Source organism: Monodon monoceros, unplaced genomic scaffold (assembly GCF_005190385.1).
Source record: "Monodon monoceros isolate NGI ecotype Baffin Bay Population unplaced genomic scaffold, NGI_Narwhal_1 Super_Scaffold_5, whole genome shotgun sequence".
Classification (NCBI taxonomy): domain Eukaryota; kingdom Metazoa; phylum Chordata; class Mammalia; order Artiodactyla; family Monodontidae; genus Monodon; species Monodon monoceros.
The window spans coordinates 68289752-68316060 of record NW_021703782.1 but is presented as its reverse complement, the minus strand read 5'-3'; the positions used below and the strand labels follow the sequence as shown (position 1 = coordinate 68316060).

General features: G+C 38.2%; 1 protein-coding gene across 1 annotated transcript in view; it reads right to left on the bottom strand.

Moving 5' to 3' along the window:
• Positions 1-1678, bottom strand: part of RORB (RAR related orphan receptor B) — a 181837-nt gene extending 180159 nt beyond the window's left edge. The window contains exon 1 of the mRNA XM_029203888.1: positions 1038-1678. Coding sequence (XP_029059721.1) covers positions 1038-1044 — 7 coding nt within the window. The 5' untranslated portion in view covers positions 1045-1678. The remainder of the gene's footprint in view (positions 1-1037) is intronic.
• Between the last annotated feature and the right edge of the window lie 24631 nt (positions 1679-26309).

Here is a 26309-nt window from a genome sequence, read left to right as displayed (position 1 = left end):
ATGGCACGCGGGCACCCGGCCCGCTCTCCGAGAGAAGAGTGAAGTTGTGGCCAAGCAGACAGTGGAGGAAAGCGGCTCTGGGCACAGCGCGCAGGAAATGTGAAGGTCCTGGCACCGCAGGGGAGGAGACGGATCAAGTGATTCCCTAAAGCAGGCCAGGCCATCCGCCCGGGCAACCCAAAGTGCAGCCGGAACAAGTGTGTTGCCCCTGTCCCCGGCGCGTCACCCCACCGCCGCCAGTTAGCCCAGGGGACCTGCCACCGCAGTCGCCGCTGGGGGTCCTGGCCCGAAGGTTCACCCAGCACTACCTCCCGCAGCGGCCCTTTGACAAAGGAGCCTTCCCCGCCGCGGGTAGCGCGGGCTTTTATCCTCTGGAACTTTCTCCGCACAACTTTTTCAGGGTGGCGCTCGTCCCTGGGCCGCGCGGGCTCGGGCACGCGGACCTGGCCAGGGCGCAGCTCCGGCGCGAGGTACGCGCGCAGGGGACGAACCCGGAATGTGTCTAGTCCCACGACACCGTCCCCTCTGCCTACCACTCCCACGAAGGGACACTGTCCGCTGACCTGGACGCCGGTGGGCCTCGTAACCTGAAGAGTGTGTGTACCCGCCTGGCCACCTGCCCGTGAGCCCCGCGCGCCTAACCCGGGCTGGCGACCGCCGCGCGCCCTGCGCTTCTAGCGGCTTCTGCCCAGAGGCATACTTCTCCCGGCTCTCCCTCCAACCGGCGTTCGCATCCGCACCCGAGAGTGACACCCCAAAATGGTACAGTACAACTCAAGGACTGGGAAGAAGCAACTAGCGTCGTCCCCCTCTCCAAAAAGCGCCCTCCCGTGTCCCTCCAGAACTCCTGAGAGGCATCAACACCTTCCCACAACTTTCTACGCCCAGGCCATTTGCAGCCCAACTGCGAACACGAACTCAGTAACTGCGCCCCGCCAACCTCTTTCCTCTTCGGCTGGGTGCGCTCCCCTCCCCCATCGCCCATCTGGCTGGAGTTGGCCGGACCGGGGAGACACGGTGCCTGCGGGCTCGCTTACCTCGCATGGTGTAGCCGCTCTCCCGCTCCGCGTAGTCATGAAGCTGCTCCCAGCCCGAACCCCGGAGAGCCCAAAAATCCCGCTCAGCACGAGTGAGGAAGGTAGTCGGCGAAGAGCTGCTCTGCCGAGAAAACCATCCCTTTACGTGGACGCCGTGGCCGGAGGGTGACGTTTGCTGCCGCCGCTGCTATGTTAACAGTTTTGATGATGGTGGTGGTGACTGTTTTGATGGTTGTTTGGTTGTTTGTTTGTTTTCAGGAGGGGTGAAAAAAATGTGCTGGCTGGCTGGTGCCTGGGTTTTGTTTTGCTTTTTTCTTTTTTCTTTCTCTCCAATGTACTTGCTTTTTAAAAATGCCACCGCCTCCGGCTCAGAAGGTTTCTTTTGTGATCACTTGGACTGAGGAGGAGGAGGAAGGGCAGCAGCAGGAGGAGGAGTTGGTGGTGGTTTTGTTAGTTACAAAGAAGAGGGAGAAGGAGCAAGGGGAAAAAAAGGAAACAGAAAGAAGAGGAAGAAAGGCGGTGTGGATGGCAGAGCATGTGCGTTTTCACATGACATCTGTGCCTGTTAGCGGATCCACAATGTGAATTTTCACTGTTCAGTTACAGGGAGGAAGGGAGCGAGAGAGAAAGAGAGAGGAGAGAGATGGAGAGAGAGAGCCGAGAAGGGGCTTATAGGCGAGGGCGGGTTTGGCTGGGACTTCCAGGCCCCGCCTCCTGTCAGCGCCGCCGCCAATCAGCGCCTGGCAGTTCTTGGAGGGGCTGGGACCACGGGGGACAGGCTTGAAGGCGAAGGGCGGGGGATTAGGACACTGGAGCCGAAGGCGGCCGGGGCTGGAACTGGGCATTAGAGACTGTCCGAACTGGGCGGAGGAGGAGGAGGAGAGGGACCGGTAGAGTCGGGCAGATCTGCAGGTGACATTCACTTCCCATTCCAGGAGGAGGGAGGGGGCACTGACGAGTCCTTGGAAGGGAGGGACGCGGGGCTCTCCGGGTCCCTGGTTGCTTCCCTCTCTCGCAAAACCTGCGGGCCCCGAATAGTTAGTTGTGAATTTATGTCAGCTCTCCGCAGAGTCCATTTTCGGAGAACTTCGCGTGGCTGGCGGGGCTTTCCCCGGGCGGGACGCTTCAGTTTTAGTGGCAGAATAATGCAAATCAACTTTCATCACTTTGAGCACAACTAAAATGCCGTCCCATGCAAGTAGCCGTCCTCTTCCTTTAAAACCATCTTTTAGATGCTTCCTGCCCCAGTCCTAAAAACAAAATAAACAAAACAATGAGATCTCTTTTGCTTTTAAAAATTATTTTACAAAGTTTTAATGCTTTCTTTTATCGAAGAAATTGATTTTATCAACATTTGGAGTTGCTAATAAACTGGCGTTGGGCCATACGACTCAGTGATAACAGCCCCAATGGCAGTGTGGCTACCTTAGTGATGCAAGGTAAAGGGCTGGCTGAGGCTACAAGGTATGATTGTGTGGTGCTATTGATGAAGTAAGTTTCAGGGCTTTAGCGGGGAGGAACTGTTTATTCTAGTTGCTACTAGAAGACATTTGTCTATTTAGAGGGGTCTGGCACTTAAACGTAGGTAGTTATTGTATTCCTGAGGTGAAAATTGTCATCTATGACCGTTTATTTGTATTGTGATAAAAATCTAAGGCATACATCAAAACTGTTCCTTTTCAAGTTTCCTCCTCTCATTGGACATACTACATAGATGATCACATTTACTTCCCATAGGGAACTTTGTAAATACTTTAACTGGTCACCCTAACAGACAGAGAGGTGAAAAATTTTGCCTAATCTACTCAGTCTTAAGGCATTGAGGCTTCTACTCTATAGCATACCTGTTGGCAGAGCAGGCCTCATCACTGTTTAGATACCTGAATAATTTGATTTTTATTGGTATTTATTTATATTACGTCATGTAACACAAAGTGCAATGTAGAATTGGCAATTATTTAGTTAATTAGATCACCCTACGCTGCCAAGTAGTCCCCCACAACCCCGATTAAATAAAAATGGATTACTTTCTGAATCTTCACTAGTGTTAAATTGACTTAGCCTTGTTGTATGCACTTCCATTTGCAAGCCAATGTGTAATTTAGGAAAATTTTAGTATTAAGAGTGAAAGTTGATTGAGTCTTTAATGAAATGAAATGAACAAAAGGAGGTTACTTTTCAGAATAGTTATTCCCTTATAAATATCTTTCCCCTAGATTTTGTAATTGACACAGTAGTTAACCTTTTAAGATAATATTTAAGCCTCCCTAGTTTTATCATTTTAATCAAGTAAAATATATTCATAACTACATTAAAGCTGAACTAAGTTATGCCTAATTTAGTTGCTTCATTAAAAATAACTGAATATAAAATAGTCAAGAAACAAATTGTGACTACATCATTTTAATTTTATGTGTTTCAAGCAGAGACACAGGAATATTGAAAATTCCAAAGCCTTTGTAAACATTATAATTATTATTGCTGTCATTATTTTAGATTTCTATGTCTCATTAAAGAGGAATTTCAAAGTTCAAGAATTTTAACTCTTTCATCTAGTCCTAAATTTCTAAACATTTACTGAACACTGAAATTTCCTTTTACTGCTATAATATCTGTAATTATTTTAAAAGATAGTCAAAATATATATTAAAAGTACTTTTTTCTCCTTCTACATATTTTTATATATCCTTTGCTTTGTGGGTTTAACCAAGCATACTTTTGCTTAGAACTATATCACATATTTATTAATCTCTCCTGAACACTTTTGAAAAAACTGTTAATTTGAAATAAAGACAATTATGTTACATTATTTTTTCAAAACTGTATGTATATTACATATATGGTCGTGCAAAGTATCTATTTTAGAGTGGAATAAATGTTGATCATCGGTTATAATGTGATGATCTGGGACATTTTGGATCTTCCTAAAAATTAAAAAACCTAGTCTTGAGTGTTTCTATTAACTTTCAAATTATTTCAACTGAATGGAACCTATTTATGTAAAATAAATATTCAGGATTTAAATTAAAGAAATCAGCATTTTTCAAGAAGTCACGAAATACTTATCTATAATCTTATGTTTCTGTAACCCATCTGCCAGCAAATATCCATATTTCAAGTGGCATAATAATAATATATTAATATAATATCCTTGATCACGTGAAGCTCAGTGTCAGTAATTTTATTTGAATAATTATGGAACTGTCTGGTTTCCTATAAGCTTGAAACTCTGCTTTTGGCTCTGGGCCTGAAGGATGTTCTTAGTTGACAGCTAAATTTTGATAAGTTTAAATGATAATCAGTAAGTCACATAGACTGTATTCAGTCTCAAGAATTGATATAGTTTCACTCAGGCTTGCCTGCTTACCTGCTTTCCCCACATATCACTACCCCTAAGGTTAGGCTGTATGCCCATGGAGTAATAATGACGAGAAATATCCTGACAGACCCAAAGGTTTAATATGAGCCAACCACTTAGGGTGACCGTGGCATTTAGGATTACACTATTTCAATCCTAAAATGCTTGGAACAAAATAGGAAGGAATGGTTCATTATATTCTGAGCTGGTCAGTCTATATATAGAGACTATTTTATTTTTGTTTTTTTAAAGGTTTATTATTTATTTATTTTTGGCTGCATCGGGTCTTAGCTGTGGCATGCAGGCTTCTCTCTAGTTGTGCCGTGCAGGTTTTCTCTTCTCTAGTTGTGGCACGCGGGCTCCAGGGCGCGTGGGCTCTCTAGTTGAGGCGTGAGTTCAGGAATTGTGGAGTGAGGGCTTAGTTCCCCCGCAGCATGTGGGATTTTAGTTCTCTGACAAGGGATAGAAGCCGCATCCCCTGCATTGTAAAGCGGATTCTTTACCACTGGACCACCAGGGAAGTTCCAAAACTCTTTTAAATAACTCTGAATCTTGGGGGGATATTGGCAACACTGATATTTAGAATGACTTAAAGATTGGGTGTTTTTAGCCCAGTTTAGAGAAGCTGTGTGGCTGTGAAAGTTGAAAGAGAGGTATAAAGCTGCCTTTAAATGTTGGAAAAGCCAGAAAAATATAAGAATTTTTAACGTTTGAACCTATTAAAAATGGAAAAGGTGAAGTACTGAGTTCCCTGTTGCTGAAGGAATCTGAGAAAAGACTGAATGAAAGACTGGTAAAGATGCTCAAGTATACAGACTTTTCTACTAGGCTGAAAGTTGTCCTGATTACCTCCAGTTTGTTCTGTAACTCTAGGTGTATTCACAGGTAGGCAGCAACCTCTGCCCCAGTAGCTGCAGCAGAGTTATGCTTCCCACTGAGAAGGTAGGCTCCTTGAGAGCAGGGGCCAGAATTTCCCTAAGGTTTGTAAGCGCTCCTGGTATTTTATAGGCGCTTGGTAATTACTGGTTGAATGAATCCTTTCTACTCTTTGTCCACTGGATGTGAACCAGAAATGTAGCAAAGACCTGAATAAGATCTCTTCTTTCTCAGTCTCTAGTGAATAGGAGAGAGAGAAGAAGAGGGAGAGAGGGGAAAGGTGAGAGATTTTTTTTTTTTCATTTTAAATTCTCCTAATTTGGGGAAGAAAAAAAACGATGTTTGAGTTTGGTTACATAATCATAAAAGCAAACAAAATCTAGTTATTTTCATATTTATTACTATTTTCAATTTTATTCCTAGATGGAGAGTCTTCATAATCTTTCAGTACTTTAAATTTTGCTTCATTTTTAAGTATGGATGCAAATTCAACAAGTTTTCAGAATGAAAAAAAAAAGAGCAAATATTAAAAATGTTTAGCTGGTTCTTTTCACAATAAATTGGAAAAAGTATTAAGGACCAAAACAAAATGAACCCCAATACGTGGGGTAAGAGGTAAGTTTAAAAAGGGACCAATATACAGGTCAGGTAAAAAAGCTAATATTTTTGGATGAGTCTCATGATCTATCAGGCTATCTAATTTCTATTTCTTTTTTTTTTTTTTTTTTTTGCGGTACGCGGGCCTCTCACCGTTGTGGCCTCTCCCGTTGCGGAGCTCAAGCTCCGGACGCGCAGGCTCAGCGGCCATAGCTCACGGGCCCAGCCGCTCCATGGCATGTGGGATCTTCCCGGACCGGGGCACGAACCCGCGTCCCCAGCATTGGCAGATGGACTCTCAACCACTGCGCCACCAGGGAAGCCCTACTCTAACATTTTACTAGTGGTTAACTGCAGGAATTTGAGAGAGAATGGGGATTATAACATTTTGTGTCATACATTTTGTACTGTGATTTATTTACAAGAAGCAGATAATACTCTGTGTGTGTGTGTGTGTGTGTGTGTGTGTGTGTGTGTAATGAAGAAGTTTTTTCAAGAGGACCAGAGGGGGGAAAAAGATGAGTACACGGAACTTCCTTTACCAAACTTGCTCTAAAGTCATTCCAATGAAAGAATATTTTGGCACAGAAACAGATACATAATGGAGCGTTATCAGAGCACGCAGAAATTGATTTAAGACTATGAGGACTTCATATAGAAACCAAGGTAGAATTTCAGTTCAGATTGAAAAATATGATGCATTTTAATGTGATGGATAATGCCAGATTTCTCAGATCATATACAAAAATACATTTCAAATGAATTAAAGATTTAAATGACATATATAAGCAAATACATAAAATAACAGAATTATATTTTTGTATATACTTATATAATGTTTTGTATGGGGCAAACTTTTCTAAATTAGGAAACTCAGCTGTTATAAGGAAAAAATTAGATGTTTTTTCCTATACACAAATTAAGAAAATGAGTAATTTAAATGACAAAAGACCCCCAAAACAAAGTGAAAATACATACAATAGGCTGGAAAGAATATTGCTGCACAAATGATTAATAGTCTTTATAAACAAATGTATAGAAACTTACAAATGGATATGAATTAGACAAAAAACTCAAAACTGGAGTTGATAGAGAATAAAGGGAAGCTGCTTAGCGGATTTTTTTTAACTTGATTTTCTTTGCTACAGGTGAACAATTTCTCTTTCATGTTTATATCTCAGTGCTGTTAGAAAGTCTGTTTCCAGATCACTTGACCATATTTAAAATGTCTTGTGTGTTTATTATGAATTAAAATGCAAATATAATATGTTATATAACTTCACCTTAGCTGCTGATGCACTGCAAAATTCATCTTCAATTTGCTACTACTCTCTATATTCCTGCTTTATCAATCCAAGCCACTGTCCCTCTCCTACCTAGATGGGTACCATGTTCTCAGAATTTGTCTCTTTACCTCCATTTGTGCCCCTTAATCCATCAATTTTCCATCTGGCATCTAGAGAGGACTTTTAAAAATGTAACTCAAACAATCAATATTCCCTTGGTAAGACGTTTTAGTGTCTTCCAATTGCATTTAGGAAATAACCCATACTTCTTTCTTTGGTTTAGAAAGAGGGTACATACATACATATTCTGGTTTGCCATGGCATCCTGCATAATTATCAGAAGTGCCCCCTTTCATTCTCAAAAGTGTTCCAGTCTGAGCAATATAAAATATAGTTACCCTAATCATAAAGCTCTGCTGGCTTAAAGGTTACATTCTCAGAGAAATCCTCCTTCATCGTATCACTTAAAAGAGCCCTCACTGATAATTCTTTATCAGAGCATCTCTTTGTGGTCTTCATAGCACATAGCAAATTTATGATTATTTCCTTTTCTTCTCTTATTATTATCTAATGAAGGAAGTACATTAATTTATATTTAATATTATTATTAGCCCCATGAAGCAGGGACTAAATCTCTGCTGTTTTTGTATTAGGTCATCAGGGCCTAGCACGTGCCTGACACCTAGCACATGCTTAAACGTTTGTTCAATGAACCGATCCTTAGACTAATTATTGGGATTTTTTTTTCAGGTTTTAATTTAAAATTTATTATAATGGGGTATGTGCAAAAGGAGGGAGTGAAGGGTGGGGAACATGCAGGGACACAGGAACACGATGACATGGCCAGGGCCACAACTTCTGTCGTGGGGGTAGGGATGAAAAGAAAAGGCCAGGGCTGGAGCTGGGGTGGAAGAGGGAAGGGGGAGACACTGTGGCTGCATTCCCCCCACCCCCAGGAAGCATGTCTAGTCCCTGAATCTCCCCCATTTACCCTGGCCTCCTAAGATACCATCTCTTGTCCTGCCTCTGGCCCTAGTGGCTCCTTCTTTTGCTCCCTTTGACTTGTTTTCCTCTGACAGATTCTCAAGCAGGATGATGTTTAGGGCCTGATCCCAAACCACCCCACCTTATGAAGGTACAACCTTTTCCTTCCCTGTTTCTGCCCCTTCTCAGATCTCACCTTTCCCCCTCTCTGGGACAGAATCTTTGATATCCCTCCTTCCTCTCCTCCCTCTCCCTGGAAAGAGAAATTTAAAAAGGACCAACTCCCCAGCAATGTAAATAATACTTTTTTTTTTTCTCTTTGAAAACTTGTTTGTTTCACACATTTGCTGTGATGCCTCCATGTTGCATTATGGCTGCATTTTAAAAATGCATGGAATATTAAGTTTTTCTTTTCAAGAAAATTGACATATATAGTGATGATTAAGGGTATCAATTCTGGAGTAAAATAAAACAACAATAAAAATAAACAAAAATTGTTTTCTGTTCCCAGATCTGCTGTTTTCAGTGTAAGTTGGTATTAACCTGCCTGAAACTCACTTGAAAGAAAAATATATAATAGGCCTATAAACAAACTCAAAAGAATAAAATGGGATATATTAACATAATGCTTCTCACATCATAATCATGCAAAAATCATCAACTACTGATACTTTTAAAAAAAATTTCCTTGTAGAAAAATTATTTCGTGAATTAGCAACAGTATATTTTTCAGTTCAGGTCAATTAGATTTTGTTTGCCCATAACACTTCCCAGCTATTTCTGAACAATCAATGAATGCACAAAATATAAACTAATTTAATATTTACCACATTATTTGTTATTTTCAATTTGATACTTCCCAACTGCTTTATGATACCTTTTTTTTCTCCTTCCTTATTTTGAATTAATAAATTCTGGAACATTTCATTTATTTTTCCTCTATTGGCATGCTTATTACACATCCTTTCACTATTCTTTTAGTAACTCCCACAAAGTGTAAACATGTGTTCTTGTATCATTAGAATGAATATAAGTTAGTTCTCTTACCACACTCCAGTCAATGCTGAGACTTTTGGACACTGAACTCTATTAACTGTCCTCAACCCTCCAGGTGCCATTAGTTATTATTGTCATGTATTTTAATTCTACATATATTTTAATACTCTTAAAATACTATTGTTATTTTGTATAGTCAGTATCCTTTCAGATTTGCCCCAAATTTAGCATACATAATTTTTTCCTGCATTGCTGTGTTTCCCTTTGGGATAATTTTCCTTCTGCCCGAAGAACTACTTTTAGCATGCCCTTTCATGTAGGCTGCTTGATGAATGTGCTTAGTCTTTGATGATCCAGAAATTTCTATGTTGCTTCACATTTGAAAGATATTTTCACTGGTTGCCAAATTTTTTTTCACACCATATTCATATCATTCCATTGTCTTCTGTCTTACATCTTTTCTGTTGAAGAGTTAGTTCTCAATCACATGGTTATTCCTTGAAAAACAATGTACCCTTCTTTTTGGATACTTTTGTGATTTTCTCTGTCTTTGGTTTTCAGCTTTTTTACTGTGATGTATGTAGGTGCGGTTTTCTTTTCAATACCCCAACTGGAGTTTGCAGCATCTCCTGAATCTATGGCTTGATATCTTTCATCAACTGGAAATTTTTTGACATTTATTCTTAAATATTGTTCTTGCCTCCTTCTGAAGGGAGATGATGCTATACATTTGTTAGAACTTTTTGTTGCATCCCATATGTCCTTTTCACTCTTAAATGTATTTTTCTATTCTTTTTGCCCTTCAGGCTTCCATTAGGGTATTTTATACTTACCTAACTTCTAGTTCACTAATTCTTTCCTCAGCTATATCTGGTCTTCACGTTTGTTGTTAAACCTATCTACTGAGTTCTTTGTTTCAGTAATTGTATTTTTTTCAGTCCTTGAGTTTCTATTTGGTTCTTTTTTATAGGTTCCTGTTATCTGGTAAAGTCCTGCATCTTGTCATCTGTTTTCCTGAAATATGAATATATAGTTACTTTAAAGTCCATGTCTGATAATTCCAGTATCTGGGTCATCTGTTAGCTTTATATATTGTTATTTACTCTCCAGAATTTTAAAATTGAAATTCTGGACACAGTCTGTAATTATACAGTTTCTGGGCAGTCTAAATGCTACTTTTTATGGTGGTATTTATCTTTCTCTGTTTCAGGAAAGGTTAGAATGGACAAAGAAAACAGAAGTGATGATAATTTTGAAGACTTGAGTTTGAAAAAAAATTTTGTTGAAAGGCATGTACACAGACCAAATGACTCAGGGCATTTTCCATTAAGATTAAAGAACTTCCTGTGTGTTTCCACTTCCCAAATATCAAAATTGTTACTGATATATTGCTGCATGTTTACAATATCACTAAAAACACTACTCTGTTTACAACTTACTCACCAAAGTCATACCATTTCTCAATACAAAATGCTGTTTTTAATCTCTTCTATTGCTCAAAGGAGTAGACGGGAATCTGCATTTTGCTTTTTAAGACATGAGATCTCATCCTTGGTACTTACTACCACATTTCTTTCCTTGAAATAAAGAATATGCAGCTAACTACAGCTACTTTAGGGACCAAGGTTACAATCACCACGCCCCTCCCTTAAAATGAATCCACATACATGCCATGGGATCTCCCAGTTTGAATGTCTGGCAGACCTGGGGCCTGACAGCATTCTGATAAATGATGCACATACATAATTTGAAAATCTAAAGTGCATGGCAGAGATCAGGAGATGTTTGTGTTAATGAAAGCATGATTTTCTGGATCAAAGCAGACAAGGGAGGCCTAATTCTCTCAGATGAGGAGGGCTGCAGAATCTGTTTAGTGAATGAAAAGAGAGGTTGATGCAAGATGAGCTCTTTAAATAAGGGCAAAGTACTTTATCAATCCAAACCAATTTTCGAAAAGTCCATCCTCCTCTCTGGAGGGATACTGGGAGTAAAGGCATGAAATCAATATGCTTTTTAAAAACTCGAGGAAAGTATATCTTAATTCCCAAGCGGTACGCTTACAACCTCAGTCAGCTGGTATGAAAATCTGGAAAAAAAATCTTTCTGTTTTATTTGAATGTAAATTTTGTTCACATCAACAGTCAGGACTTAGAGGAGAGAGAGGGAAAAATATATGAGTGTGAGATAGAAGGTGAAAATAAAGTGTGAGAAAAGAAATGAGAATTCAGTGATAAAAAAGTTTTGAGAGAATGGGGGAAGGTATACATGTGTCTTTAATAAAGTGATAACTAATAGTTATTCTGTATTTAGTGGGACATATTTCAGATTAGTCAGTCTGTGAAAAATAAGGAAAAGTTGGGCTGGAATAAAGATGGAGAACAGAAAAGGAAGAAGAAGGGAGGAAAGAATGGGAGGAGGGCAAGGGCAGTGGAAACTTTCATTGTTTGTTTGGCTGTGCTTATTGGCTTCTGTGAAGGGAAACTGATTACTTAGGACTGGAGTTGATTGCCTGGTTTCCTGAGGAGTAGTACCTGGGTTTTTGTTTGTTTGTTTGTATTTTGGCGATTCAGTACCAAAAATTTCCTCGCGATGGCACCCCTAAGTTACCAGTCCCTATCTTTGACCACTTTGATCTACCGTGGGAAAAGGGAGTGATGGGCTTTTCTGCTTACGTTTATATGCAACATGTAAATATGAAACTAATATTACAGGGCAATGTTCACAATCCCCCCAAAAAAGTTCCACAAAGGACTTTGTTTTTCTTTACTGCAAACTAAAACATAGCCATTAATTAAGTTGTTTTATGAGCTTTTTTTTTTTAGGTTTTGGTAAAGTTAATATTGTTCATTTGGAAATTACTTAAACTTAATAATAAAATTAGTACTATGAGACAGCTACTATCTTAAAAAAAGACAAAAAAAATTTCAAACACCAGTGAGTTTACAGAACTTATGAAACATTCAAGTGAAACTTTTTTTTTTCATTTGACAGGTTTGTTACCGCTCAGAGTGTAGTAGAAATAGAAAAAAAAAGTTGTTTTTTAGAAGAATTAATTTTTGCTGGTCACAAGTCTCAAAGCTCTATGTAATCAAGGTAGAGCAAAAAAGTATGGCATTGAACATAATTGGTTATGTCATATTTTAACACATGTGCAGGTGTGTCCCCAGAGAAGGCTAGGATGATTTCATGTATTTAAACTCAAGGTAAGTTGATAAACAGTTGTAGGTATTTGCTTAGAACTCTTGTATCTGCTATCTTTGTTTCTGGGTATACTGGAAGGATATAAATGAAATGGTAAGTGGAGGGGTTCAGGGCAACAAGCTATGTGTTCTTCTCCCCACTCCAAGGAGTGGGTTGCATTCATTTCCTGTCCCAACAGATTTAGAAATGGAAGAACAAGTGTCCAGCAGAGGGTGCAGTGCTGGAGTCAGGAGGGCTGGACCTGGTTTAGCAACCACCTTAAACCTACTGGTTAGATGGAGACAGAGAATCTGACTACACTGCGGTGATGATAATATTTAAAAGGTGCCAGCACCTTCCCTTACCTAGGGAGCTAACTGCAGACCACCAAATAAATACTTTAACTTCAAGCCCACTGAGCTCAAAATTAACTATACAAAACCAACCATACTCATCTGCCTTAACAGTTGTTATTTAATTAATTTTTAAAATTAAAGTAGAGCATGTATGAATGAAGAGCTATCAGGGAAATATCAATAAGATATTAATTCTTCATAATTGCCTTCAATCAAGGGTAGTTTATTACCTTATATCTCATATTTCTCACATGTTACCTGTCTCTAGAGTCAATTTTTTTTTTCCCTGATTCATTCTATGTTTGTTTCCTTTAAATGCTGCAATAGCTAGATCTTTAGCAACCTGCCTGCACATTGATATTTTTGCCTTGGTAGGCTACCTCTTGTGGGCAATAATAGATCCTTACATTAGCTCTCAGAAAGATCTACAGTCTCCAAAGAAGAATTTTTTTCCCCTAAAGGACTAAAGAACTTGGCAATGACAAAAGGATAGTAAATGGAAACATTAAGATACCTAAGGAAAAGGCAAAAAGGTTTTGATCCTGTGGACTTTGATGAGTGGGCAATCTCAGTGCCTGTAAGGATCCTGGACTTGATAGAAAAATGTGGATCATGTAGTCACAAATGAATGAGATGAAACTCTAGGGAGGAAAAAAGGAATTATTTTTAAAAAGCAGACATTATGGGCTTCCCTGGTGGCGCAGTGGTTGAGAGTCCGCCTGCCGATGCAGGGTTCACGGGTTCGTGCCCCGGCCCGGGAGGATCCCACATGCCGCGGAGCGGCTGGGCCCGTGAGCTATGGCCGCTGAGCCTGCGCGTCCGGAGCCTGTGCTCCGCAACGGGAGAGGCCACAACAGTGAGAGGCCCGAGTACGGAAAAAAAAAAAAAAAAAAAAAAAAAAAGCAGACATTATGAAGCCATTACTATATTTACAGGTTTTTTCATTCATTTAAAAATTCAATGAATATAGATTTAAGTAAAATCTGCCATTTCATTCACCAATGTATTTCAACAGAGATCAAACCTTGAGTAAATTCTATTACAAAGACAATAAAAATTGCTAAAATTCAAATGTTTACTTAACTAGGAATGTTTCTATAAAATATTCTAAGATATACATAAGCCTGCAAAATCATTGCTCTATATAATTTTGCTTTTAAATTTATAAGAATATTACAAAAATACTTTAAAATCAAAAAATTAAGCCAACTAAATAAAAAACAAAACTTGAATTTACTGAAAAGATGATTTCATGAACCACATTAAAATTATTGTTTTTAACAGACTATTTTTTATAGCAGTTTTAGGTTTACAGACAAATGAGCAGATAGTACAGAGTTCTCATATGTCTCTCTTCCCCCATTCTCATAACAGTTTCTCCTTTTAATAATATCTTGCATTTGTGTGGTAATTTTTTCTACAACTAATGAACCAATATTAATACATTATTATGAGCTAAAATCCATAGTTTACATTAGGGTTCCTCTTTGTGTTGTACACTCTATGGGTTTTAACAAATGTGTAATTACATGTATTCATTATTACAGAGCAGTTGCACTATCCTAAAAATCATACAGAATAGTTTCATTATCCTAAAAATCCCCTGGGCACCACCTATTCATTTCTCTCTCCCTTTCCCCCCACTCTGAATCCATGGCAACCACTGACCACTTTACTTTGAGAATTTGAAGAAATGTCCACAGCCACTCCAACCTTCAGCAACCACCACCCCGATCAGTCAGCAGGCATCAACATCGAGGCAAGACCCACCACCAGCAAAAAGATTATTATGATGTGCTGAAGGCTCAGACGATGGTCTGCATTTTTTAGCAATAAAGTATTTTTAAATTAAGGTATATACATTTTTTCCTAGACATAATGCTATTGCACATGTAGACTACAGAAAAGTATAAATGTAAGTTTTATATGCATTGGGAAACCAAAAACTTCATGTGACTCACTTGATCACAATATTCACTTTATTGCAGTGGTCAGGAACCGAACCTGCAGTATCTCCAAGGTATGCTGGATGTGAAAGCTCCCGATATTCAATTATGATGAGTCTTAATCTGTTTCTTGACACAACTCCTCTCACCCATTCCTCCCTGTTCATGGTTTACTGAAATTCTAATTGTCAAGGAAAGGCTATTCTGTGGTATATCAGCGTGACCAGGATTCTGTGGGTTGTAAGTATCACTCAAACACTCAAGAAAATAGCACTAGTTTGAGAAAAACAGAATTTAGTAGCTTATGGCCAGAATGAGTACAGTTGGGTTTAGGACCTCACATAATATCATTTCCATCTTTCAAATCTGCCTTATTATATGTTAACTTCCTTTTCAGGTACCCAGGAGGTGGTAAAGATAGTCACCAGATATTCTTGCCTATGTTCTACCACCTGAGCAAACTCAATGCAAATAGAGTATCTCTTCTAACAGTTTAGCAAAAGTCCCAGATCTGACACCAGCCGGCTTGGCTTGCATCATGTTCCCAACCTTGAATCAGTGATGTGGGTCTGGAGTAGGTCCTTGTAGAACTTCAAGGGGGTGAAGGAATTGTGGAATTACCACTGGAATTATGTGGGAGGAGAATTTCACCAAATGAAAACTGGGTTTGGCAGGCAAAATAGCACAAGCATATGTATATTATACATTCCTGTAGGGACTCCTTTTGCAGCCCTTTCTAAGGGACAATGCAGAACAGAAGGACAGTAAAACAATCTCAGCTATTTCCATTTGCTCTCCCCTGAGAGGAGGAAGAACTCCTGAACCAACTGCGGCTGCCACATGATTTATAGGGGAGCCACCCTTGTGGACAGAGAGTAGCTGTCACAGCCTGGTCCAATTCCACCTCATTTCCCTGAATTTCCACTTGGAACTCTATATAAGTAAGGATGGTGTTTATAAATCAAAGAAAGACCATTAACTGTGGATGAATTAAATAGGGAGGGTTTTTTTTGGTTTTTGTTTGTTTCACATTATAAGAATGCCAGAGGTAAGCCAGCCAGTACAGTGTCTCCATGATTCCATCAGGAACATAGGTGTCTTTTATCTGTTCCCAGGAATTATAGGATACTATATAGTTTTTGTCCTCATGCTTTTTCCCTGGGGACCTCAAGATATTTTTTCTACCTCCTACATTACATCAGGAACAAGTGGAAAGAAGAGGGCAAAAGGTGCATGCCAGCCCACTGTCCTCTCTGAGAGAGAGAAAAGGGGCCCTTGGCAGGGAGGAACTGGCCTGGCGCTATCAATGGGCCTTGGTGTTGCTAGGAGCTGGCCTGGCACTCACAGCTAGGCCTTGGCAACCAAAGGCACAGCACTAGAGATACCAGAATTATAGACAGGGTTGAAGAGAAAAGAAGTGAAAATAAAACCTCTGACTATTCACAAGTTGGGCTAGACGTGACCTTCCTCCACAGTGTACTACCCAAGTGGACCACTGTAAATATGGCTGAAAAAATTAAATTAACTCTGTCTGGATTATGTAAATAGTCTCAGAGAAAGCAAACTGAGAGAGCAAATGGCAAAACTGTGAAATACAGTTATATTTGCAAACATGAGAACCTAGTTTTGACATTTTCTTAAATAACCAAGATTTATTCTTTAAAAATCTAAATAACACAAGTGATACATAAACACATATGCATTATGAAAAATTCAAATAATTTAAAGTGTAGAGGGTAAAAATTACAACCCCCTTTCCCTTCCTCCACAATCCTCTCCTTTCACCAGCAGGAACCACTGCTAAAATATTAGTGCATTTATTAGAAAACACTTCACTTTACATTTATACTCATAAATTTTAGACGTGAGATCAAGATGGCACAGTAAGAGGACGTGGCGCTCACCTCTCCCATGAACACATCAAAAATACATCTACGTATGGAACAATTCTCATGGAAAACCAACTGGAAACTGGCAGAAGGATTCCTGTACAACCAAGGCTGTAAGAAAGTTACATACGTAATCGAGGAGGAAGGGAAGAAAAGCGATCAGGTTGGGACCTGTGCCCCGGGACGGGAATCAGAGGAAAAGAGAAATTACACAAGTGAGCACTCGACCTGGGCAGTAAGTGGGTTGAGCCACAGAGTGGGCATCCCAGTCCTGGGGTCCTAGGTGGAGGGGATAAGCACCCTTGGCTGCTTGGAGAACTGCTGGGACAGACAGAAAAGCTAGAGAAGCCTAGACTCCACTCATGAGGTGTACTCGGGTGCTGGCTTGCCACCAGGCAGGGCAGAGAGAGTCCTGCCCTAATGGCTGCTGCCTTGTTGTGTTCCCCATCCCTAGCCGAGCAAACACGCTGGCCCTGCTCACTCTATGCCACAGCCTGGCACTGGACATGGGGCAGCCAGCACCTGAGAAAAGACTTAATCTAGGGACAGAGGCAACCCAGGGGCCCAGGGTGTAGCCCAGGTGGAGCAGTGGCAACCATTGTTGGCGCTGACTCAAACAGCATCACAGAAGCAGCCCAGACTTCTGATGGCAGCACAGCTGCTGGAATTCCCACAACTCCCTCACTGTGCTCCCCAGGCCCAGCTAATTGAACACTCCAGCCCTGCCTACTCCATGCCACAGCCTAGCACTAGATCTGGGTGAAGATGCAACCATGGGCTGCTTCTGAGTGGAGCCACAGACACCTACATAGGCGGAGCATCAGATCTGTGTAAGCGCAGGAGTCCCGCTTGCTTCAGCACTCCCCTCCTTTGAGGCAAAGATCCCAGAGCAGGGAGGAGGAAAAACACACACTTAAAGAGAACAGACCCAGCTTGAGCCCATCCCTGGAGCCTGAGAGGGTGGTGACGGCCACTGAGCGGAGAGGAAGTCACGCCTCACACCCTGTGCAGGCTTTAGCCCTTCCATTACGAGCCACACCACTTACCAGGGTGATAGCTGCCAGCACACCTTGAAGAAGGATGTGTCTGGCATCCACATCAAATCCGGCTCTTCCATTGAAGGCACTGGGCACGCACGGTCTGCATAGTGATGCTCCCACATAAGAACACTCCTTCAAGACCACAGTAGATAACCGTTTCAAACAAATTCATAGAGACAGAGAAAGTTAAGTGAAATAAAAAGGCAGAGGAACTACTCTCAATTGAAAGAGCAAAAGAAAACCCCTGAGAAAATAATGAAACAGAAACACCAATCTACCAGATAAAGACTTCAAAACATTGGTAATAAAAATGCTAACCGAATTAGGGAAGAGAATTGATCCAAACACAAATCAGTTTAACAAGGAACTAGAAAATATAAAGAAGATCGAATCAAAAATACATAATTCAATATCTGAGATAAAAATCACTCTAGAAGCAATGAACAGCAGACTGTGACACAGAAGAATGCATACGTGACCTGGAAGATAGTATAATGGAAATCACCCAATCAGAACAGCAGACAGAAAGACTAAAGAAAAAAATATATATATATGAATGCAATGTACAAGATCTCTTGGATAACATCAAACATGCCACCATTCACATTATAGGGGTTCTGGAAGGAGAAGAGAGAGAAGGGTATCAAAAACGTATTTTAAGAAACTATGGCTAAAAACTTCCCAGACCTAAAGAAGGAAACAGATATCCAGGTACAGGAGCACAGAGGGTTCCAAACAAGATGAACCCAAACGATCCCACACCAAGACATATCATAATTAAAATGGCAAAAGTTAAAAATAAAGAGAAAATTCTAAAGGCAGCAAGAGAAAAACAGAGTCTTATACAAGGGAATCTCCATAAGGTTATCAGCTGATTTGTTTGCAGAAACTTTGCAGGCCATAAGAGAGTGGTATGATCTATTCAAAGTTCTGAAAGGGGAAAATCTGCAACCTAGGATACTCTACCCAGCAAGATAATCATTTAGAATAGAAGGAGAGAGAAAGAATTTCTCAGACAAGCAAAAACTAAAATAATTCATCAATACTAAACCTACCCTATAAGAAATGTTAAAGGATCTTCTCTAAATGGAAAAGAAGTAAGAATATACAGGAAAGGGAAAATCCCAACAGGAAAACCAAATATATAGTAAGGATTGACGATAACTTAATTAAGATCACTTAGATTAAAAGACAAAAAATTTAAAAGTAACTATAACTACAATAAACAGTAAAGGGATAAGCATGACGATGTAATATATGACATCAAAAACAAAATGTGGGGGAGGGGAGTAAAAAATGCAGATCTTTTAGAATGTGTTAGAACTTAAACAACTATCAGTTTAAATCAAGTTGATATTATTAGGGGTCAACATATATGAATCCCATGGTAACCACAAATCAAAAACCTGCATTAGATACACAACCAAACATAAAAAAGGAACTCAAGCACATTACAAAAGAAAATCATCAAACCACAATGGGAGAAACAAAAAGAAAAAGAAATAAACAGAGAAGAACTACAAAAACAACCGGAAAACAAGTAATAAAATGTCAATGAGTACATACTTATTAAAAGTCACTTTAAATGTCAGTGGACTAAATGTTCCATTCAAAAGACATAGGGTGACTGATTGGTCAATATGCTGCCTACAAGAAACTCACTTCGGGGCTAAAGACACATGCAGATTGAAAGTGAGGGGATGGAAAAAGATATTTCATGCAAATGGAAAAAAGAAAGTGGAGATAGCAATACTCATGTCAGACAAAATAGATTTTAAAACAAAGGCTATAACAAAAGACAAAGAAATTATGTAATGATATTAATTACATTACATTAATTATGTAATGATATTATGTAATGATAAAGGGATCAATACAAGAAGAGGATATTACATACTTTAACATATACGCACCCAAGAGAGGCGCACCTAAATATATAAAGGAAACACTAAGAGACATAAAGGCAGAAATTGACAATAATACATTAATAGCAGGAGACTTTAACATCCTATAGACATCAATGGACAGGTCATCCAGACAGAAAATAAATACAGCAACAGTGGCTTTAAATGAAACATAGACCCGTTGTACTTGATTGATATCTACAGGACATTACATCCCAAAACAGGAGAATACATATTCTTTTCAAGTGCACATGGAATGTTCTCGATCATGTACTAGGTCACAAGAAAAGCTTCAACAGATTAAAGAGGATAGAAGTTATATCAAGCATTTTTTTCTGACCACAATGGTATAAAACCAGAAATCAACTACAGAAGGAAAAACAGGAACAGAACAAACACGTGGAGATTAAACAACATGCTACTAAAAATCCAGTGAGTAAATGATTAAATCAAATAGGAAATCAGAAAATATCTCGAGACAAATGAAAATGGAAACACAACTTTCCAAAACCTATGGAATGCAACAAAAGCGAGTCTAAGAGGGAAGTCCATAGTGATACACACCTTCCTCAAGAAACAAGAAAAATCTCAAATAAACAACCCAACCTACCACCTAAAAATTTGAAAAAGAAGAAGAAAGCCCAAAGTCAGCAGAAGGAAGGATAATAAAGATCAGAGAGGAGATAAATACAATAGAGATAAAAAATAGAAAATAACAATGAAACCAAGAACTAGTCTTTTGGAAAGGTAAACAAAATTGATAAATCTTTAACCAGGCTCACCAAGAAGAAACGACAGAGGACCCAAATAAAATAAGAAGTGAAAGAGGAGAAATAACAACTGATACCGTAGAGATACCAAATATCATACTCATAAATTTTAGTTTTCTTTTATATATGTTTATATAAATGTGTCTGTGTATATATTATATTATATTACATTACATTATACACATATAATGTATATGATATTCTACAAATTGCTTTTTTTCCCATAGCAAGTAAAACTACTGGGTCTAAAGCTTAACATTTAACATTTGGGAGATATGGCCAGGCTCCAAAATATCCTTCTCCAATTTCGATTACCACAAATAATCTATGAAAGTATTTATTTCCCTTATCCTCACCAACCTAGAGTCATTCTTCAGTTTTTAGCACTTGTAATCCATTGTTGTTTTAATTTGCATTTCTTTGATTGCTACTGATGTTGGAGAACTTTCTATGTGTTTATGGGCTTTCAGGAATTCTTGTTCTATGTATCATTTATCTTTATCATTTCCTTGCTGACTTGTTGGGGCCCCTTTTATGGTATGGACATTAATCCTTTGTTACAAACAAATAAGTTGTAAACATTTTTTCTCTGTCTGCAGCTTATCATTTAATCTATTTTGGTGTCTTTTTGGTAAGAGATTTTATTTTTATGTAATGACTGTAAAAACATTTTCCTTTTAGCTTCTGGGTTTTGTGTCTTTTAATGAAGGTTTTCCTTATCCCCATGATTGTATGAATATTTTCTATTTTATTTTCATACTTTATAGTTGGACTTTGGCTTGGCTCAGAATCTGAACTCTTATTATTTGCTGTAGTGTAGGTAGGAATGTGATCTATCTTCCTAGGTGGTATATGGAGTCAAAATGTGTGGGTTCATTTTCCAGCTCTGCTATTTGCTTGTAGTTATAAATTACTAGACTCTCTGTGCCTGTTTCATCATCACAAAATGTGGATAACAATGTGACTACTTCATAGGATTGCGAGACAGATGAAATAAATTATTCCATGAAAAACACTTAGAATAATGCCTGGATTATTATAAGACTTTCTTAATATATGCTAGCACACCCCCCCCACCAAATCCCCCAAACACACAAAACCCCTCAAACAGTAACAAATCCAATCTCTTCTCTAGAGAATTGATACACCATATTTACTGTAATTTACATATGCAAATGAGTCTGTTTTTGGACTCTATTCTGTTTCACTGATCTCTTTGTGTCAATTCCCTCTGATCTGATTACTATGACTTTAAGGTATGTTTATCATAAGCTTTAAGATGTTATTATAAGCATACATTTGGATGATTGATTTTAATTAGAAGGAAGAGAGGTTATAATGAGGAATTTTGGAAAGAGCACTTCAAGTGAAAAATGGGGAGAACATATTGTCCATTCTCAAGCTGGGTGTAATGGACTATGTGTGAGCCCAATAGGCATTCTCCTCATTTCTGTGGAACATAATTTGATTTTTGGTGCATTGATGAGTGAAAGGAATATGCCCCTGTTTTGACAACTTGAGATTCATGCACCAGAAGGCTCTGATATAGTGAAGGGCATTCACAGAGTGGCAACAGAAAGGTGTGACCCTAAAGTAGAGTTACAGCCAATGGAAGAGAGTGGGGGAAAGGACTTGAGAGGGCTGTTTATGAGCCCAAGTGTATACAAAGAGTAACAAAAATAACAGTGGGGAACTTGGTTGGGAGAGGTAGATAGTGAAATCAGTTTTAATATTTACATGAACTTCTTGGTCCCCATTAGCTGGTGTATTCTAAAGATTTTAGCTTACTGTAATAACTAATCATTTACTACCAATGCTCCTTTTAATTTTCTTTTAACTGTCTGCTACAAGTTAAATATGAAGAAAGAAAAAACAGACTTTTAAAGGGAAGATACTGATAAAAATGATTCACCTAATGCTAAACAATAAGAATAGATTTTCGAAAGTGAAGAAGATCTGAAGCCAAAATGTACAAACTAAAGCAAAAATAGTCAGATAAAATGTAAAATGTATTTATTTGTCACAAATGATCTAGAGAATGAATTAGTGGAGGGAGAGTAATAAATATCATAATATTTGGAAATAATATCATAAAACTTGTGTTTTTTAAAAGTTACACTGTATATGCCATGATTTAATTTAGTTTCTCTTGAAAAAAATTTAATTCATCATTGCAGTACTATTTATGACTACTGAAACGGAAACATACTTTAGAGAGGCAGATACTTTCGGTTGAACTTTCCATGCTGGAAAAAAAAAAAAAGAGAAAAACAAACGACCTCAGGACATAATAATTATTATATTCAGGGAAAATTCCAATGACATTATTTCTGGAAGATCAATTTACCCCAATTACATCAAGCTCTAATTAAAATAAAACTAACCAAAGATTAATGAAAATTGTACCATTTGAATGGAGCGCTCTCATCTTTTGGGCTGCACCAAATTCCTTTGGTTTTCCTCCTACTTCAACTGCTCCTTTTTGGTGCTCTTTTGCTCTCTTTATGGTGCTGTTCTGCCCTTCAGCCAGAAGGGTCTATCCTTACCTTTCTTATCTCTCATTATTTGCTCTATGATAAATCTCACCTAATCTAATGGCTTAACCATGCAAATGACAACCAATTATTTACCTCCACTTTAAGCCCTCCTCTAAGTGCTTCCATTTCCAACTTCATTGGCACCTCAGCTTTCATATCCTATTGGTATCTCATATACCACTAGTCCAATCTGAATTGATCAATTCACCTTCATCTCTTTTCTTTTTCCTTAATTTCCTATCTATCTCCTTTGATGACACTGAATGCTGATTATCAACTACATTCAAAGCCACAGACTTTGACTCTCCCATTATTTTTCCACCGAAGCTAAAAGGTTGCCAAGTTCTCAGGTATCTACAGCCTGTGAATATGTTGCAGCCGCTCTTTCCTGTCTATTTCTTCTGTAACTACTGTAGTTTAGATCTCATTACCTCTTACTTGGAACACTGTACTAGTCATCTCACTCGGCATCTTTTATTTACTTTTGTTTAAAAATTTATCTGTCCTCCAATTAATTTGGTTACATGTCCTTGTTTTTTAAACAAGGTTTTAAGGTTTTACCTTAAAATATTCCCCATAGTTTTTGAATAAGGCCTGAAGACATTATTGGTCATCAGACTCTTTCATCAAGACATACCACTCCAAATCTATTTCCAATTGACTTTCTTTGGGTGCCATAGGATCTAGTCAAACTCTTCTACACATCCTTCCCGGTGCATTACAATGATTTCCTCCCCTGTTCCTTTTCTCTGTGTACTTTTTGTAGTGCTCGATATTTTTTCTTCCCATATCAAAATATCCAAATTATACTTATCCATAGAAGTCCATTTCTTACAAATCAAAACTACAATGAGGTACCACCTCACACCAGTCAGAATGGCCATCATTAAAAAGTCTAATAATAAATGTTGGAGAGGGTGTGAAGAAAAGGGAACCCTTTTACTCTGTTGGTGGGAATGTAAATTGGTGCAGCCACTATGGAAAACAGTATGGAGGTTCCTCAAAAAACTAAAAATAGAGATGCCATATGATCCAGCAATCCCACTCTTGGGCACATACACAGACAAAACTATAATTCAAAAAGAAACATGCACCCCTATGTTCATAGCAGCAATATGAATAGCCAAGACATGGAAACAACATAAATGTCCATAGACAGATGAATGGATAAAGAAGATGTGGTGTGTATATATATATATATATATATATATATATATACAATGGAATATTACTCAGCCATAGAAAGAAGGAAATAATGCTATTTGTAGCAACATGGATGGACCTAGAGATTAACATACTAAGCAAAGTAAGTCAGAAAGAGAAAAACAAATAACATATGATATCACTTATATGTGGAATCTAATATATGACACAAATGAACATATCTATGAAACAGAAACAGACTGATGGAGAACAGACTTGTGGTTGCCAAGGGGGTGGGGGCTGGGAGAGGGAAGGGTTGGGAGCTTGGGATCAGCAGATGAAAGTTAGTATACATAGGATGGATAAACAACAAGGTCCTACTGTATAGTACAGGGAACTATATTCAATATCCTGTGATAAACCAGATGTAAAAGAATATATATATGTATAACTGAGTCACTTTGTTGTACATCAGAAATTAACACAACATGGTAAATCAACTATACTTCATAAAATTTTTAAAAAGTCAATTTCTAATTTCTATTGAATTCAGCTAAAATATATTGAGCATTTATGCTAGATTCTATGCCAAGTATACTATCCCATTTAATTTTATAACAAGATATTACTATTCTTATATTCTTATTACACATTAATATTCTTCTTATTCATGTAAATGTGTCTCTTACAAAATTGAGGCATGAGTCATATTCATTTCATCTTCATATCTCTCATAGTTATTTGGGAAAGACAGATGTTCAATCAATATAGATACACACGTGAAATATATTAGTAACGTATTCACTGGTTCTGTTCCACTTATGTCTATCCTGCATTGTCATGAAGGATTTGAGACCTTACAATTTTTTTCAGTAAAATTCTAAAAAGGAAATAAGAGTAAAGAAAGGAAAAATAAAGTGAATTCATATGTATGTTTTGTTCACAGTAGCTGTGAGGTGTGGTCTAATAGAGTTTGTCAGAGGTGGGTCATGAATTTGGTGTCGAGACAAGGCAAAGAGAGCAATACAATCATTTATTTACAATACAACCATGGTTCTTGAGATGAAAATAAGTTATTGATAAGAAGCTGTTCTTACTGGCACAGGACTTGAAAGACATTTTTCTAAGATGTTTTCATAAGGGGGATTCTGTTTGATCTAGTAAGTAACATCTTCAATACCATGCTTAAAGAACAAGAGATGTGAGTTGCCTTAAAAACCAAACTTATCCTTGTTGCTACTCTTTCAAGAATGATAGGTAAGTTACCACAGAATAGAAATAACTGTACAAGAAATGGACTTATTTTAAGAGTGGTATAGAGGGTCATACATTATTCAGGTGACAACAGTATCGAGCTGTTTCACGTAAATTGTAGAGGGCATGATGATAGATTTCATGTGTCCTTTCTTCTTTCTCCTCTCTCTTTAAACAGAAAATGAAAGAGCAATTCAGTGTTGTGATGGGTTTCTTAAGATACTTGGAAGTTATTAGCTGCATAGGGCGTCCTTGTTACACCCCTTCTACACAATGGAAAAAATGACAAAATACTATCATAGTATGTTTATACATGTCTGTGATATCAAAACCATAATCACAGATATTGTGGCCAGAAATGACGGCAGACAGTAGCAATAATACATATATATGTATGTGTAGGTATGTGTACACATACACACGTGCACACATATACACATAAATATTTCAATATATTCAATGTTGCTTTGCAAAACAGGCTGTCATGAACTATTTAAGTTCAGCTTTTTTCTCTCTCAAGGCCTAATCCTTTTTGTCAGATAACTGTCACTTATAACGATTATTCTGCTTTTGAGGTGATTAGACATATTTCATTACTACAAATAAAGAAACTTCCTAACAAATTATTCTTTAAGAGTAAATAAGAAATTGTGTGTGCGGACCTCAAAAAACCCTTGAATTTCCTACCTGGTGTTTACTGTCAAAAAGCACAATGGGCTTTCACACAGGTTCTCATAAGAAAAAATTCTGTTTGTTCTATCACACTTTTTCCATTAATTTAAAAACCAGTGAAAGCTTAAAAACACTGGGAAGTGTGAAAATAACCCCCAATTTTGAGTTTTCAAAATGTTCTTGGGAAGCACATTTTGTAGATAGTTGCAAATGCTTTGTGAAAGAGCTTCAGAACTCCATGAGCTTGTAGGTTAAGTTTATACCATTTGAGGACAAAAATTTTTCTTATGCTGTCTCACCTCTTTGTTTAATAAGCCTCATCAACTTACGCCAGTGATGAAAAGTGATTGGTTCAGTTGAACAGCTCTATAATGCTTGTTAAATATCTGCTAAAGATTTGAAAATTAATCAAACATCTCCTAAAGTCATGAAAATTAACTAAACATCTCCTAAAAGATGGAAAATTAGCCAAGATTTAAAACAA